The following is a 17,665-nucleotide window of genomic DNA, read 5'->3' as shown; positions in this document are numbered from 1 at the left end:
CTCTCACAGACACTGTGCACATCCTCTGATTAAAATACCACAGTTGCTGGAGGATTAAAGAAAGCAAGGACTACTTTCTACAGTTTCAGGACTATTTTCCTCTCATCTTAAGGTTGTAATATATCCTGATTTGACTCTTTTAAAGGATATGAGTTCTGTCAAACTGACTGATAACTGCGGGTTTCAAGTACTATACTGAAAAAATCAAACTGTAAATAAAAATGATATGAAAACAAGTTCTATCACCATTGGTACTGAATCTTTAAGATCATGAAAAAGAACATTAAAATTTCATAAACCAGTTCCTCTGCCTTTAAAATACTATTTCCTGTAGAATTTTAATTTAGACACATAAAGGCTTGATCCAAGCAGTAATCAAAACAAATGTTAAGATCAGTACATGAAGTCTGATTTTAAATCAAAGGAAGTTTCATATTTCCTTTTTTTTCTACAGCACAAGCATACAATTTTATTTAGACTAACAGTTACCTTTCTAGTTCCAAGTTCCTAAACCGACATGAAGTCTGGAGATCAAGAAGGGAACTATACTACAAGTATTGAAAACATGCTACTTTTTTCATATTTTATTTTGTGTTCCAGGTATATTCTTTGCAAAAGTAAAAGCTAAATGACTGCTGGGGCAAGAGTGTGGAAGTAAATAAAACAAGAAGAAAAACAAATTCCACACATTCTTATTTACATGCAGTTAATCTCATGTGATTTAAAAACATCCCAAATGCAAACTCACCACAGATGCAGTTTCTGAAGCAGCAGTTGTTCCTGGTGTAGTGTAAATCTGTGGAGAAAAAGACCCCCAAGCTTTCTGATTACAAAATTGAAGGCACTGCAAATATAACAACGTTTGATAACTTTAAAGCAAATACAACACTATAAGGAAATACAAACCAGCCCTACAGACATTTTTGCTATATGAATCACCTCTGAATCTAGTAAAATTTTAGCTACAGAAGAAAAGAAAGTAATATTTACTGCAATTATACTCAGACAAAAGCTTCTTCAAAAAAATACATTTTCTAAAGTCACTTAGTCGAATATGTTAGGTCACATTAATAGAGTAGCATTTGGAAGTTGGATGCTACAAATTTAAAACTGCACTTGCTTAACATAGACCTTAAATGGGTTTAGGTTTTGCACATAAACACGTATATACATGTCAGTGCTCAGAGCAGATCTATTCTCAGCAACTTATTACTTTCCTTTGGGGGAAAAAATTCACCAGAATGGGATTAACTTTATTTAAAGATAGTTCCTAAGCGTTTTGAGCCTTACTTATAAGCCAAACTTATCTTCAATGTAAGGTCTTTTAAAGAACTAATTGTGGTGATCTGACGAAAAGCCAACACACCCCCACTGTCTCTGTGAGGAACATAGGGCTCAGCTGCCATCCTGAGGCCACAGCCCAGCCTGGCTGCCGGTCACAGGGCGCCGTGTCACAGCGGTGCACTGCCTCAGCACTGCCGACTCCTGCTGGGGATCTGCTTTTGCTCTCCTCCTCAGCCGCATTCCTGAAGCTGGTTTTACTTTTAAACAGCCGAGTGAGAAGCTGTGATTGAGGAAGTGAAGCACACACAAAGTCTGCTCACTTGTATTAATGTTAAACATCCAATGCATGTGTCACTAAACGAAGTGCCAGAAGCTGCATTCTGTGGTCAATGATGAGATAAACACCTCAGCACAACCTAGGCATTCAGGGAGCTGCACAGTGTCTTTGGGATTAGACTGTATGTCACGAGGTCTGCCAATACTCAGCTGAAAGCCTCATGTAGCTCCTAAAATTTAGGCACTTTTAGTTTAGATGCACCTATTCAGACTGAGGGCAGTTTTGCTATCCATGATCTTCAATGAAACACACTCTTTCTACCTATATATATCATCATCATCATCATTATCATCAACAGATAATGAATGTCATGAAGCAGTCTCCATTATCATTTTAAATAATTTTGTTTCTCGCTGAGGTATGTGCCAAGTTTTAGTTACCTACAGAGGTCAATTCCAAAACAAAAGAGCCTTTCTGAAATTAAACAAAAAAAGTATTTTCACTTAAATTTAGGATTTAATTAGAAAACAACTATACAGACAAAAATAAACACCACTGATGTGAGAATAGCAAAAAAGAACAAATATTTTACCCAGGACAAAAGGATATAATTGTCTTTATAAAATTTAGATTATAGCAATCCATGTATTTGAAAGGCAGCAATTCATGACTTGACTTAAAGCCGAACAAACTCATAGACCAGAGAAAAGTAAAAATTACAGCCTTGAAATCACTCTTGCACCCTCTACCTTGTCTGCATTATTGAAATGTGTTATGCACAGAAGTAGTTTAAACAGCTCTAGGAATCTATCTAAAGTCAACTAAAGTCAAATTCTTGCACTCGGCAAACAGAAATTTACCTGGAAATAACTTGGTTAGGGTTATTATAAAATTACAGGCGCACACACAGATGTGTCTTGTTTCCTGATGAACAAGGTAAAATAATCTGTAGCATTTCAATTTTTAATAGATTTTATTATTTTTTTTCTATTATGAAACAAAATGTTAATGTAAGTATTTTGGAAATTAAAAAAAAAAAGAAAAAGTTGGCTAACCACATACATAAATGGCTGATCCAGCTTCTTCAGACACTTCCAGGTGACAACCATGTCTACCATCCTCTCTCACTGTAGGCAATTTTATCACCTTAAATCCTGCAACTATGAAGGTTTCCTATGGGGACAGAGCAATAAACAGAAAATTACACAGACTCTAACACGTTCTACTTTAAGAGTATATGATGTGAAATGTCACCCCAAAGTCTCAAGACATTTACGAAACAAAAATCCTGAACAAATTGTAAAAACTGACTTTAAGTTTCCCAAATTAGCTCTTTTACCCATGGAATTTATATTTACAACAAATGCCAGAAAGCTTTTTTTCTTTTAAATTCTGCTAACATTTTCACACTCTTGATGCTACTGTAACAGAGTGCTATTTTTGACAAAGCCTAGGGAGGAAGATTCACACTGAATAAGGCAAAAGAATCATTCCTCTTTGAATACACTAAAGACTGACTCCTCTCTGGTTAGCTTAACTAAGGTAGAAAAGAAATCACACATCAGATCAGCAGTGATAAAACACTCTTCTCTTGGAGCTTCTTTCTCACTGACTTACAGCTGCACTTTCAAGAAACTCCCCTATAAACTCTGTTTTGGCTGGATCAACATCTTCCTTCAGAATTAAATAGGTAGGTCAATCAACAGGTAGGTATCTGGTAGCAAAAGAGACATTACAAACTTCTCTGGCATCACTCCTGAGATTCTAGCACAGAAAGTGATTATAACTGTATTTTCACTTTAGTACAAAGCTCCTCAGACACCACAAAATGAACAAGAAAAGGAAGATTTAAAGGGTACATGACTCAAGTCCCAGCAGCAGCCCATGTTTTTAGCAGCAAGCTCACCAAATAAAAAAGAGAAAAAAAAAAGAAAGAATAAACGAAAAAGGAGAAGATAAAAAATACATTAAATACCTTTAGGTAATCAAAAGTGATTGAGCAAAGCTATCTGATACAATGCAAATCTCCTTTATAGTCAGCTCCCTTGCTATCAGAGCTGTATAGAAGGGCCATGCCAGTGTGCTCCATTCCAATAAACATATTAGACTTGGAATCCTATTTCTATTCAAGCTTCTACCAAAAGCACTTCCATAAACTTTCACTGACCAACTTTTGTTTATGTGTTTATTTGATTACAACAAATAAAAGACTGTTCTTACTAAAGCTGACAGTTTTAGTCAAATATTGCACTATGACAGCGTGGTTTTTTGCTACTTCAGCAATCTGACAATGCTACTCTAAATGATTTAAGATCCAAAACCTTAATGTTTTGTGCAAGAAAAATAAAGGCTGCTGGATTAAGTGACAGTGATATATGTAGTTATTAAAATATTGGGAAAAAAATTTCTGCAGAAAATATAATTTAATCAGACAGCTTAATTCACAATGAAACTACTTAGGGCATGATGACTTTCAGGTAGTGTCACAAATGGGAATACAATGTATACTTTGATTAAAAAGTAATATATAAGTCACCTAGAAGTAAGCCATACTCAAAGGTAAGTTAAAATGTGTCAAAACAATTAGAACACTCAGTATTCCTTGCACCTCTAACACACTGTCCTGCTAACATGAAAGTTGTTTCATTCTTTCCAGGAACACACATATATAAACTTCAGGAAACTCCACGAATTTTGCAGGAATCAGGAGTTAGTACGTGTCTTTCCTTTCACTGTTAGCTGATGCTATCCAGAATGTTCCTTCAACAGCAAAATCAACCTTCATCTAAAGAGCTATGCCTTGCTTATACATTATTCCCATTTCAGTATTTTATTAAAATGTAGGCTGCACAAGGTTCTGGGATGTGGTTGCTGAGTCAGGATTGGAGTTCTGTACGGGTGACTTCTCGTCTTGCTCTCCTCTGTCAGAAGAAACTTCAGAATTACATAGACTCAGCCTTTTAACAGGCTGATAATAAAAGGAAAAATTTTTGAGTAGTATTAGGTCACTAGTGATTACTCTCCTGTAACACATTTGCCATATCTAGCACTACAATAAATAAAAACAAACTGTGAAAGGACTGTGCAATTCCCATCAGGAAAAGACAGCACTAACCTCAAAATCTAGGTAGAAAGAACAGATATATTCTCAGATTTTTTACAAATTTTCAGTCAACTTTGACAGGCTGTGACTTGAAGTTTCTAAACCTAATATTTGCACAGTGCTTTGAAATTTAATGTTATATTAGTTTTCAAAATAGATTAGTTCCCGTTTCGCCTTTAGCTAAGAAGATCTCGTAATTGGCTTGGGAATCAAAGCTATTTACATAAATTGGTGGATTTCCATGTCAACAGAAGTGCACTGCATATACAAACTCAGATTCGACCAACATTTTTAAGTGGTAAAAAGAAATTCTGTTTCCCTCATTCAAAAAGTGTGATATACAGGAAAGACAGTATTTTTCCTGATGATTATTCTGTTACAGAATGAGAAGACTCTCAGGAGACAACATGGCTACTCCCATTTTTGGAAATTGCCAACTCCTCTCCCTGGCTACTTAGCTAAAGTTCTTACACTATGCCAAGAATGACATGGAAACTAAAAAATACTAAAATCTGAAATGGCATGCAGCAAATAAACAGTATTGGACCTTAATGAAGTCATTCTTTAATGGCTAAAAAATGCTTTTTTTTTTCCAAACTCTGCTAGCTTCAGAAATCATTGTTTCCTCATATTCATATTCTTCCAAACTTAAAATGTCATTTGAGACATGAGGTAAGGACCATGAAGGCTCAGTTCACTGGGGAAGAACAAACTGGGGTTTTAGCACATTCCAGCTGTCTAAGGGTTGTTGCCTGTGGTTTGTAGTTTCCTACTCAGCTCTTTAGTACTGATCTTTTTATCTTCGAATTGCTGCTCAATGCCTTGTTCAATATTTGTATTTTTATGAGGAGAAAATAGATTAGTTCAATGAATTTAAAAAGATTCTGCAGCTTGCATATTTACCAAATTAGTTAAGGAACTTCCAACCCTGACTTCCTTGTCAAAATTCCATGGAATTGAGAAATCTGTATAAAGACCACAATTTGCCCAGAGAAGTTGTGGCTGTCCCACCATTGGAAGTGTTCAAAGTCAGGTTGACAGGGCTTTGGAGCAATCTAATGTAGTGAAATATGTCCCTACCCATGGCAGGGGGGTTGTAACTGGCTGATCTTTAAAGGTGCCTTCCAGCCCCAACGATTCCATGATTTAGTGTGAATGTGTATCACAAATGAAAAAGCACTAACATGAGCTCATAATCTATCATATACTAATTTTAATTTGATATTTGGTTAACATTGACATGTCAGTAAACTGACAGGCAATCTTATAAAAAGACTGAGGTAACTGTTTTTATCTTGTTCTCCTTTAGTGGCAACACACTGTCTCACAAACTCACACAGGCTGACTTGTCTTTTACTTGGAACTAATCAAACCAAGCTTCTATCTCTGACAAAACAAGACACCAGCACCAAGCCAATTAAAAAAACCCTGTATGCATAGTTTTGAATTTTTTTTTTAATATTTTAGTGTAACTGTCTTTGAAATGAATTTAATTCTAAAATTATCTTATCAGATGGCAAAATATTCAAAATATGAATATAAATGGGTGACTTCTCTATTATCCATATTCATGATTCTTTGCTTGCTAGGTAAACAGCACTGATAAAAAGAATTGCTTTATTTCAGTATTAGTGTGAGAAAGAATTTACATAAGCAAATACTTTTTTTTTCCTAGTTCATATATATAGATTTGAAGGGACTGAAGAGATTATTTCTAATTCTAGGGATAGGTAGACTAAGACAAGACAAGAAGTGAACATTCATCTGTGAAAAACAATTCCTAAAACAAGAATATATATATATATATGTTTTGGTGTTTTTTTTACCCCACGGCGTATAATTTTTGCACAATCCTCTGCCATTTTTCCGTATATTAAAACATTGATGCTGTTGATCTGGGAAAACAAGTTATCCGAATCTAGAGGGGAAAAAAGCAAAAGTGATTCCAATCACTATACCTTCTCCAAAACAAAACAGCAGTGAAATAGATTTACAAAACAAGTTGATCTACAGAGTTTAACACTTTTCAATTAATAAACAAAGTGTGCTAACTACAGATATATTGCTCAGAATATTCTTCCTAAGAGGACCATTTAAAATGTTCACGTTTTATACCAATGTACAATTAAATAGAATTTAAAAAGATTTCCACTTGGATAATCCAATGTGTAGTGTTAGAGAGGCAATGTTACCCAGTCACATTAACACAGATGCTATTGTAGAATTTATTATAAACTGAAGATATTCCGGGACACAGACATATTAATTAACAGCCTTCCAGGTGGACTGAAGCAGAAATCATGTTGTTATTTTACGGGTTTTCTACCTTTTACTGTTTCAGAAACATCATCAATGATTTAGGTGTGCAAACTTATGTTTCCGTGGAGAATGTGCATAAACTCTCTCCTCTCCTGAGCAGTCACTGAAATCAGCAAGGCTCAGGGAGGTTAAGCATCCCTCTGAGAACCCTGAAGCCAGCAGGGAGACTAAGACCCCATCAACTCCATCCACCTCTGCTAACACCAGCCACAAGCAGCGTCACTAGGCAGGACCTGCACATTCCAGGCCTGCTGCTCAGGCCCTGGAGTCAGGAGGATCAGAGTCAGGAGCTCATGATGATTCTCTAGCCACTGTAAGGAATAAGCTGAGAATGAAATGGAAGGAAAGTTCCTTGAATCCAACAGACACCTGACAAATTACCTTCTCCATCTTCCTGACTGGAGGGGGTGATAAGCTTAAGACTTAAAAGGAATATATTTTTTTGCATTATTTATTACATGATGAACAAGGCCTTTCAAAGTGCTAATCTAGCTATTGATATTCAAATACTTGAGTAGTCAAGTGAAATTTCCTTTTTTTAAATGCTTAAATTAAAACAGAATGAAACACAAATATTTTGCTGTGAATCAAAATACTGACCCACATTAAATGTCCCCTTACATAGTATATGCTATATATATTATGTGGTAACAATTATGTGTGCAATTTCCTTAGTCCTTCTTATGATAAGCAGTTTGAAAATACACTACTAAAGCCATACATATAACTAATCCATTTCCAGGACAGTATTTTAGAAAATCATGCAACAAGAAGTCTACTGAAATACAAAGACTGTATTGTTTCCATTAACTTACCTGGCGTAAATTTAAGATAAACTTTTTGTAGAAAATGAACAGTTTTATGGAATATTTTAAATCTCACATTCTACTGAACAACATACAAAAGCAGGTACTACTGATGTAGTACCATAAATTTAAAATGTATATTTAAATGTAGTACCTTGAAGAACAATCTTGAAAAAGTCTGTTCCATCTCTGAGTTTTGTTAATGGGTAGGAAAGAGTAACTATTCCCTAAAACACAAAAAATAAAATAAAATGTTGTGAACTAAGACTCTATGCCTCTAATTTACTGAAATACTGATAACAGCAGAAACACCTGTAAACTAAAAAAGGCAGAATTTAAAGAATAAGTGCAAATTGCCATCTAAATTCTTAACAAAAGAACCCCACAACTCCTATAGACAGCACTAAAAAGCAACACTCTTGAAATATAACCAAGGAAGTATTAAATGTCAATACTACTTAGATGCTACTGACTAGATGATAAGCTTATATTAAACAATACAATAGTAGATATGGAACTATACAAGTAACTTTCATTAGTTACAAAAATAGCATAAAAGACTAGAGTTTTAGCACAAAACCTGAAAGGCAACTAAAGAGGTAATGAAACAATTTCTCCAAAAATACTGGCAAAGGATTACAACACAAATATCAGAACAGAATCACAGTCAAAATATAACAGATGCATATTAAGAGAAATAATCTTCTTGGGAAAAAAAATACAGCTGTGAGAAGAGTATTACAAAGTTTTGAAACTGTAGTGTCCCAATTATTTGGCCATAATACAAATGCTCTGAAAGACACTATGATTTAATAATTAATTATAAATACTCTTTTTATTGTGATGCTGAAGTTACAATGAAGCAAAAATGAGTGCTGGTGATTACTAGTGATGGTAACATCTCTTTGGAACAAACACATCTAGTTAGAAAGACGTTATCATCAACAGTAACCAAAAATGTCAGTCAAGTGTATTCTTTCCCAGTATGGCAGGGAAAGCACTGTATCCTTCTCAATGATAAAACCACAAAAATTGGTTCAATAAAGAAAAATAAAATATTGAAAACAGACTCTATATAATGCTTTAAAAAAACTACACAAAGCACAAAAATAGACTAAGAGGTTTCTTGTAAAAAGTTTCTCTTGTAAAAAGAGAGCAGGGCAATCTGTCTATAAATGCAACATTGAGAGGACAGTCAGGTCAATCAGTGATTTTACAGTACACAAATTCAGTGGTAAGCTGGACTTAAATGCTAGCAGATGCTTCTTAAACCAAATCAGGATAAAATATGCAGCACTGAACTGTTACTCCAGAGGCCTTTCGGAGTAAAATTTGTGCTACAACACACTAACTGAGAAGTAATCCAAATCAAATTCAACAAGATTTTACTATCTGTTTTATAAAGAAATAATATGACTCCACAAAACCTCAACATTATTTGCAGATGCTGATTTCCAAAATAGTTTGATAATTAGGTCTCCTTTCAAAGCTCATTAGTCTTCTCTGTGAAAAGTAGGAACTTACCTGTTAAAAACAGAAAGGTTTCTCACTTGTTTTCAAAATGACAACTTTGTTTAAAATTTCACTTTATATATATATATGTATACACACACATACATATACATATATATATATGTAAAATTGTTCTTGCTGAGATTGTCTTGAATTGTACTCACAGGTAAATAAAAGACTACAGAATTTTTCTTGTAATAAAGTCTTTGTAATGAAACAGTCATCTCAGGAACACTCAACATTTACATATATATTTTTGTCTTAGTAAGAAATTTCAATCTGCACCAGCACACTATTTAAAAGTGGAATACATTGATGCGATAATGACTGCCTTTTGAACATCTTTATTTTTTATCTTTCCATTTACATCCCAGTATCTTCCAAAGAGTTTTCAAATTCTGGGACCACATTCTTTGCTGTAGTGGTTTGGCCCTTCCACTTTCCTTTGTATCCCAAACACCTAGACTATAGTTCTCTCCCCCAGCTACCCACTTCCTCATTGCTTTCTCTACATGCCTGGAACTCTTGGGCTCCAAACTTCAAAAGAACCTACCTTAGCAAAACTTGCTCAAGTTGACTCTTCCCTCACAAATCCTGCACTGTTTATTGAGTTCAGAAGCAAGCTTTTTCCAAACCCCTCCACATTCCATATGCCACTAAATTCACTCTCAAACCATGTACAATTCTTCCAGTGCATATGTCTCCTTCCTTATAAGGCCTCGCTCCTTCAGTTTGGTTCTGTAGCTGATTTGGCAGCTGATTTTCAGGTTTGGTTCAGATTTGCCACAGCAAAATCCAGAGGATGATGAACCAATGGGAGAAGGCATCATGTGTAGTTAATAGACATGCTGACTGAGGAGGTACAAACATTGCTTGTGCTGTTTTTCCACAAATTTGAAACTTGCAGTTCTCACAGAGATGCCAGGAGGATGAAAACGTGCAGAAGAATGAAAGGACTGAGGCACATAAGTCAGACAGAAGCATCCCAAATGTTTTTTGTTGCTTTTCCCAGAATATGTTTCATAAAAATATTCCTTTGCTCTTCCCTCCTTGTCAAAGCAGGACCTGATCCCTATTTTGGCATGTCTAGAGTGACAGTGTGCCACCACTAAGATAACCTAACATCAGTGCACTCTAAGGTTCACTTCAAGCTCAGCCTGCAGAACTGGATTTTCCTACACATTTAATGGTGCATTAGCACCAGCTTTATCAGCTCTCCAGTTGTGCTGTTTTTATGCCAAGCTGTTTTAGTCACCTACTAATCCATGTCAGCACCAGCAGGAAGTTCTCTTAACATAAGGCAGAAGTCTGAGAAGACATTCTATGCACTTTCCCTTTCAGAATCAGCTATAACACTGCATGCTTCAAATCTATGTCTGGTAATAACTACTCTGCTTTCCTAATGGTAACATTTATTTTGGAAGAAACATTTTCTAATTTATAATCTGGTTTTGTCTTCTTCACGACTTCCTTCTGAACAAGAATCCCTGTTCTTCCATGTCAGGACTGCCTGCAGACATAGCCCTTCAAAGCTTGAAAGTCCATATATCCTGCAGGTGAACAGGGACAAGAAACTACACCCCGAGGAATAAACCCCGTTTGCTAGCAGCAGTGGTTATTGATGTTTCCATTTGCTCCTTTACAAGACCTAAGGGAGGCTGGATCATTCTCGGCCAAATCACCTCCTGCACGACTCAACTGCTGCCTGCTTCCAAACAGGGCAGTTTTGTCCCTTCGCTCTACGGAAGTGCACCACTCCTGGCATCAGTATGACACCACAATAAACCAGGGCAGAGTGAGAGCAGCAGAAAATTACTCTCTCTCCAGCAATATGGATGGCCTTCTGCCAGTCTCCTTCTCATGAAGGGACTCAATCACAGGGTCACATGAGCACTAGAGTTGGAACTGAGAACATACAGCTGTGGAAGCAAAAATTAATTTTTTTGGATACAGAGAAACATTAGATCAGTTCAGCTCATATTTTTGAAATGTTTGTGCCATTTTTGGAAGGATTTGAGACAACTCAGGTTTTCTACAGAACCAGCTTGCCTTTATTTTTTTCCCCTTGTTTTTTTTCATTAATAGACTGAAAGAAAGCCTGGGTTTATGCTGATTTCCTGACACATAAGAATCAGGGATGCCTAAAACAATTCTCAGAGTCCCAGACAAAAAAAGTTAAACAGGATAAAAAAATAACACACTGAAGAACTGACACTGCATTTTACAGAGAATACTTGTTTTAGGCATGAAAAAAGTATTCCTCCATTTTGCTAGTACAGCAGGATTGTACTTCCAATCCAAAATATATTTGGGATTACTGTCAAATATAACTGCACACTTGGTAATAATAAAAAAACCTAATTGTGTCTTGATGCTGGTAGTTGCTATAAGCAACACTTTTCATAAAACTGGATATTGCATTGTTTCATACAAAAGGAGAACTACTTTAGAAGTCATTACTCTGAAATCTATCTTTAACAGGATTGAGGTGCTTATTACAATTTTCTTAAAACAAAATACCACTCAACCTCCCCCAATCCCTCCATTTTCAGCATAGCATTTGGCATATTCATGTGTTTTTAAATTGGTCCACAACTTATAAGCTCTGAAAAGAGAAACTCCTATAAAATTTTAGTCTGATAACACAAGAGAAATGGGCAAGACTGTGAATCCATGAAGGTAATAGCAACATACAATGAAGTTCAACAAGGTCATAATTTTCCACTGCTTTAAGATTTGCAACAGATCAACCCAAAGATACACAGTTGCAGAAAGTCACCACCTGAGCTGGGATACAGAAGTGCCTTGCTAATTAAACAGGAGCTATTTCAAAGCAAGACAGTTTACTGGTCAGTTTACCTGAATGTATTTGTTGGTATGATCACAGCCTTCTTTCAAATGTTGCAAATTCTCCTTCTGCAAATGGCTTGGTAGTGGAGCCTCAGACTGCCCTTTAATGATCTTCAACAATTGAACAGGCATAGCTGCTTTATCTAAACAAAAATCATAAAAGAGTCCTGCAGCTCTTCATTTTGTTCAAATTAAGAGTTACTAGAACTTGCATCAACTCAGAATGGGAATATCGACCTATTTCATAACAAGACAGTTTAACTGTGTAAGACTAACAATTTTCAGAGGGATTGGCCTCATCTCTTAGTACCGTAAGTAGCAAGAAGAAAGTAACATTTCCTTGGCAGTAGACAACCATCCAAATTACTTGATTTTTCAAACATTCCAAAACATCATATAAAATATTATATTATATTAAAATAAAATATTACTTTACATATAAATAAATAGAAATACATATAAATGCAAAGGGCAATGTAAACAATGTTAATATTTTATGTACAGAAATACAGATAAAAACCACACAAAGACTTTGAATGTCTCCTTCCCCAGCACAAGGTCATGGACAGATAGTCCCCATATTCAGTTTTTTTCCCTATAAGAAAATCTGACTGCAAGAAATTAAAACATCTGTCATTTTAACTCAAAATGAACAAAACATGCTTACATACTGATCAAAAAAATTTCATCAATTAAGTAATGAAATAATAATAAATAAAATAAGATGGGTATCTTAAGATGAGTAGCTAAGCATGGAAGGCACTGGGAACAAGCTAAGAAATGTATGACTGTGTCATCTATGGTCTGCCCTCACTGTGCTAAAAGTCAATGAAATGAATTATTAGTGATAGTGTTATAAGGCTGAGAATAGGGGAGAGGAAGAGCAGTCTAATGTAACAAAGTTACACGTATGAGAAATAGAAAAAAGTGATCTAGCAATAAGTAGTTATTGCTGTATTTTCTCATTACATTGATCTCATTTCTTCTGTTGGTATCTTTGTCTTTGCTGTGTAAGTTTAATTCAAGCAGGTACCTACAGAAAAGCCACAACGTTATCAATCTGTTTTCAGTGAGTTTTAATAAACTAAATAAAAAATGCTTTCTGTTTTCTGAAAACCTAGATATCCTAATTTCAAACTGTTTTAGCAATTTTTACATGATATTAAAGAACAGGAAAGAAAGTATTTCCTACAGTTTTGAATGGACACAAAAACTTGGAATTATACTCAGTAAAAACTACATTTCAGTTACAGTTCAAAAGAGCTTCTTCAGTGCTAAGCAGACTGAATTCCTACAAAATATTCACTTACAATGAAATGGAATTGGGAAACCATTGCAAAATGGAAAGACCACTGGATCCTAAGTTATACACATAGGTCAACACATATAGGTGCAGACAGCAACATTACAGACACTCTTTTAAAAAGTACCTTATTCTTCAGAAAAATCACAGATCCACCTTATTTATTCCAGTATCCACAGATATCAGACTTCACTTATAACTCATGACTACTCCTTGTTGTGAGGGACCCTTCTTTCTCCTTCCCCATTTTCCAAGAAACTCCCCAGTGCTGTTACTCTTGTCTAACAGATATAAGCAAGAAGTCACAGCCACTCATAAGGTACCAATAAAATACTTTGGTCTGAGGACATCTCAGCTGCTATGGTTACACACAGAATGACTGGTTTTATTTTTTCCTATTTACATGAGGAGGAAGGAGGCAAAAATGAAGCACTATGAACTGACCACAATCCCCATTCTCTGCCCCTGCACCGCTCAGGGGGAGGAGGTAGAGAAACTGGGCGTGGAGCTAAGCCCAGAAAATGGGAGAGGTGGGGAAAAGATCTTTAGATTTGTTCTTATATGTCATTATCCTACCCTGATTTGATTACTAATAAGTTAAATTCCTTTGTTTGAGTCTCTTTTGTCCGTGTAAACTGTGAGTGATCTCTCTGTCTCAACCTGCAAGGTTTTAGCTGTATTTTCCCTGTCCTCCTGAGGGGAATGGTAAGAGCAGCTTTGGTGGGTACCTGGCTTCCAGCCAGGGTCAACCTACGGCAGCACAGAGCTGGGAGGTACAGTACCAGAGAGCTTTCCCTTTCTGCTTGAGATGAAGGAGAAGTAAAAGCCTGCTACAAAGGTGCAGATGCTGTTCCATCTCTGTCAACTGCTTTGACTAGTGAGGTATTAGAATTTCTATAAAATGTTACTAAATGAGGCTAGAAATGATGCCTTTATCTGTATGTTTTCAAACACAAACCAGGACAGAACTGTCATTAGCTTACTAGGATTTCAAGTCTCTAGTGGAAAGTGCAACTAGGAGATTTACACAGCTTTTTCAGTTCAAAGTATCTACTTCACACATTATTCTAGCAGACTGAGAAGCTGATCTATTCCACCTAGAAAGAGTCAACTTCAAAGTTAATCAGCAATATTGATCTTCACCCAGCAACAGTATAATGAGCCAGGGAGATATACAACATAAGAGATTAACACTTTTTTTTATCCTGTTTCTCTCTGTTACACTATGTGAGCAATTATATAGATTTTTCCAGTTTTTTTTTTCTTCCCATGAAGATATCTTAACAACACAGAGCATTTTGTTATAATTCAAATATATGTAAACAACATTCTTGTAGAAAACAAGTGGGGTTTTTTCCCAGATCTTAAACTTCTGTATATATAAAACTAATGTCATGTGTTCTAACTGCCAATTATCTCTGAAGCTCCCAGATTCGTGTTCTCTGCAATGAAAAACCAAAGATATGAATATCCAACTCTAAGAATTATGAATTTTCAAAAACAAACTGATAGAGCATGGACTTTCAAAATCTACATGAAGATACTGTTAGTGCTGTGCTTGGTCCTTGTCCCAACTCTCCTGGGAGCAACTAAGTGAAAAAAAGTAAGTCTGTCAAGTATCTTTGTTGCTCTCAAAAGCCTGACTAACACTGACAGGAATCATTCCAGCTTGAGCCTAAGAAGCCTGTAAATGGTGTAAACAGAGCTATTCATATGAATGGACACTGAAAAAAACACCAAAACAAAACCAGCAGAGACCGCAAGAAAGGCAGACAGAATCATGGGACACTCCTTGAAGAGAAGGGAGACACAACACACACACAGAGCAGAAGGAAGAAGCCTGTGAACTACAAATACCTTTCGCCTTCCAGTAATTGAAGTGACAAAAATATGGACAGTGAGCAACCAAAGAGCTTAACAACTTTAACAAAGAACTATATGAAAGGATGTAGACTGTTTGAAGTAGACTATAAACTGTATATAGGATGTAACCCACAATTTAACACCCCCAAAGAGAATGTGATAGGCATCACTCAAGTGAAATATAACACGGAGGATGGCTATGGCCTTAACTCTTGTGTGCTGCTCTGCCCTATCCTTGACATTCTGCCTACTAATTTTATAGACCTTAAATTTCTCAGAGTGGAACAATCTACTTCAACACTATTCCTCTGTAGTCTCCCCTAGAACACAACTTTTCTTCAAGAACTAATGAGATATTAGCTTTGGAGCAGAAAAGCAAAAAAAATGACAAGAAGTGAGAGGCAAACTGGAAAATTCAGTCCTTTCTCTACAACCAATAAATACTTCAGTCATACACAAAAATTACATGAAGAGGATAATGTCGTTTTGGGAAAAGGATGCTGTAGCAGTCAAAGCCATGAAGAATCAGATTCCTTATCTATCAAAGCAGCTGCTATTTGCAGAGAGACAAAACTCATTCTCCAAATCAGAGAATAAAACACATCTGTGTAGACTTCTGGAGGAAACCTCACCAAAGTTTCATGAAGAATGAAGGAATAGTCAAGAGCATCAGCATCTTACTGATGCGGTCAGTCACTGAGGTACATACCTGAAGCCCCTGTAAACACAAATACCAGTCAGTGCAATACTCAGGCTAATTGTGCAAAAATTAAAACAATTATGAAATAGGTAATGCTTCATTATAAAAGAACACACATATGGAGGCACAGCCATACACTCCTACAATGTTTTATGCAAAATTTTATCATAAAAATGAACATTTTTGGCTTGAGCAGAATAGGCACTACAGAACTACCACAAACCCAATCTGCTGTCACAAGAGAAAGCTTTTGTCATATAGCAGTCTTAACGAAATCACAAGGACCACCAGCAAGCAAAGCGTGTAGTTTGTCTAGAATTTTTGCAAAAGTCTGATTTTGTAATCTATTATTTCCTTGAGAATTCTCACAATGTGAAAACATCATGCCAGGTTAACAAAAGGAGAAATCAAGTCCATAGCATGACACATTCCCTTAGCTGCAAGGCTTCAGCATGCTCTTGCTGCAGATCTTTAGGCACTTATCTTTTTTGGGAAGTATGTCCTAGGCTATTCTTACTCTTGATCACATAGGCGATACTTAGTTTCATTAGAATACAACTAGGTTTCTTCAAACAAACAAACAAAATTTCCTTTATTTCAGATTAAAATTTACTCATCTAACATTGTGCAAAAGAGACCACAATCCAACATTACCTGAGGAAAAGGGATTCTTACACAGCCATCACTATCTCAACAGTACTTCAGCGCTAGAAAGCAGCAACCCACTGCAAAGCAAAGGCCTCAGGAGGACAGAGCTACACTGCAGATCCCACACTTCACACGGTATGAACCAATCACTTCAGAAAGTCAGTCCACCAGTTGCAAAAAGCCGAGATCTTTAAAACCAAGACCTTAGATGCATCAGCGCAGCCGTATTAACAACAAAACTCCCCTTTCGGTTTACTCAGTGCCCGGAAAAAAACTTCCAAACCCGTGGGGCACTGTGCGTGGACTCAGTTCCCAGAGCAGAGCCCGTGTGCAGGGCAGCTGCGGGAAGGAGGGGAAGTCTCACAGCGGGAAACACAGCCAGGCCCGCAGACCCGCCGGTTCCCGTGTCTCGCCGGTCCCCGTTTGTCCCTGTCCAGGTCCCTATCCCTGGCCCGCCGCTCCGGCCGCCTGCGCCACTTCCGCCCGCCCCGCGCGCCGGCCGCGCACTGCGCATGCTCGGGCGGCGCGCGCACGCGCACCGGCGGCGTCGGGCACGCCGTCCTGCGGGGCCGGGGCCCGACCTGAACGCACTGATGGTTTTCTCTTTTCTGTTCTGGTTCTTTTTTTTTTTCATGTCTGCAAAAGATTTGTTTAGCAATTAAAATTACGGTGAAGTGAAACCATGGAAGTCTTACACATTATAGGTGAATTAAATTAAAATCATTTGGAAACATCAAGTTGCACTCCAGAGTAATTTAAATGGTTACTTGGTCTTCTCGTACTTCTCTCCTCTTTTGCTGCTTCTGTTTCCAGTTACTTTTTCTAAATTTACTATTAACTTCTTTCTAAAAAGTAATCTTAAATCTAAAAGAATTGGGAGTTTTCTGTGTCCTGTCCTGTATATAATCAAAAGAGAAAAAAATTCGGCAGAATTTTGGTAAAAGAATACCGCAGTTTTATGTGTCAACAGAACAATAATTCGGTGTGCCAGAAGTTTAGC

General features: G+C 36.6%; 1 protein-coding gene across 4 annotated transcripts in view; it reads right to left on the bottom strand.

Moving 5' to 3' along the window:
* POT1 (protection of telomeres 1) overlaps positions 1-17,136 on the bottom strand; it is a 58,050-nt gene extending 40,914 nt beyond the window's left edge. For 3 of the 4 annotated variants that reach the window (XM_068996178.1, XM_068996194.1, XM_068996201.1), the window contains exons 1-6: positions 16,672-17,136; positions 12,161-12,294; positions 7,944-8,016; positions 6,491-6,582; positions 2,624-2,734; positions 749-796 (exon numbers count right to left, since the gene is read on the bottom strand). In XM_068996178.1, the coding sequence (XP_068852279.1) occupies positions 749-796; positions 2,624-2,734; positions 6,491-6,582; positions 7,944-8,016; positions 12,161-12,283 (447 nt within the window). In that variant the 5' untranslated portion in view covers positions 12,284-12,294; positions 16,672-17,136. Of the gene's footprint in view, positions 1-748; positions 797-2,623; positions 2,735-6,490; positions 6,583-7,943; positions 8,017-12,160; positions 12,295-15,949; positions 16,035-16,671 lie in introns of those variants that run through there. The other variant, XM_068996186.1, reaches the window with a different exon arrangement.
* Positions 17,137-17,665: the final 529 nt, after the last annotated feature.

This window comes from Aphelocoma coerulescens, chromosome 1A (assembly GCF_041296385.1).
Source record: "Aphelocoma coerulescens isolate FSJ_1873_10779 chromosome 1A, UR_Acoe_1.0, whole genome shotgun sequence".
Taxonomy (NCBI): Eukaryota; Metazoa; Chordata; class Aves; order Passeriformes; family Corvidae; genus Aphelocoma; species Aphelocoma coerulescens.
Note: the sequence above shows the minus strand (reverse complement) of the source record. Positions and strands in the feature narration are given on the sequence as shown.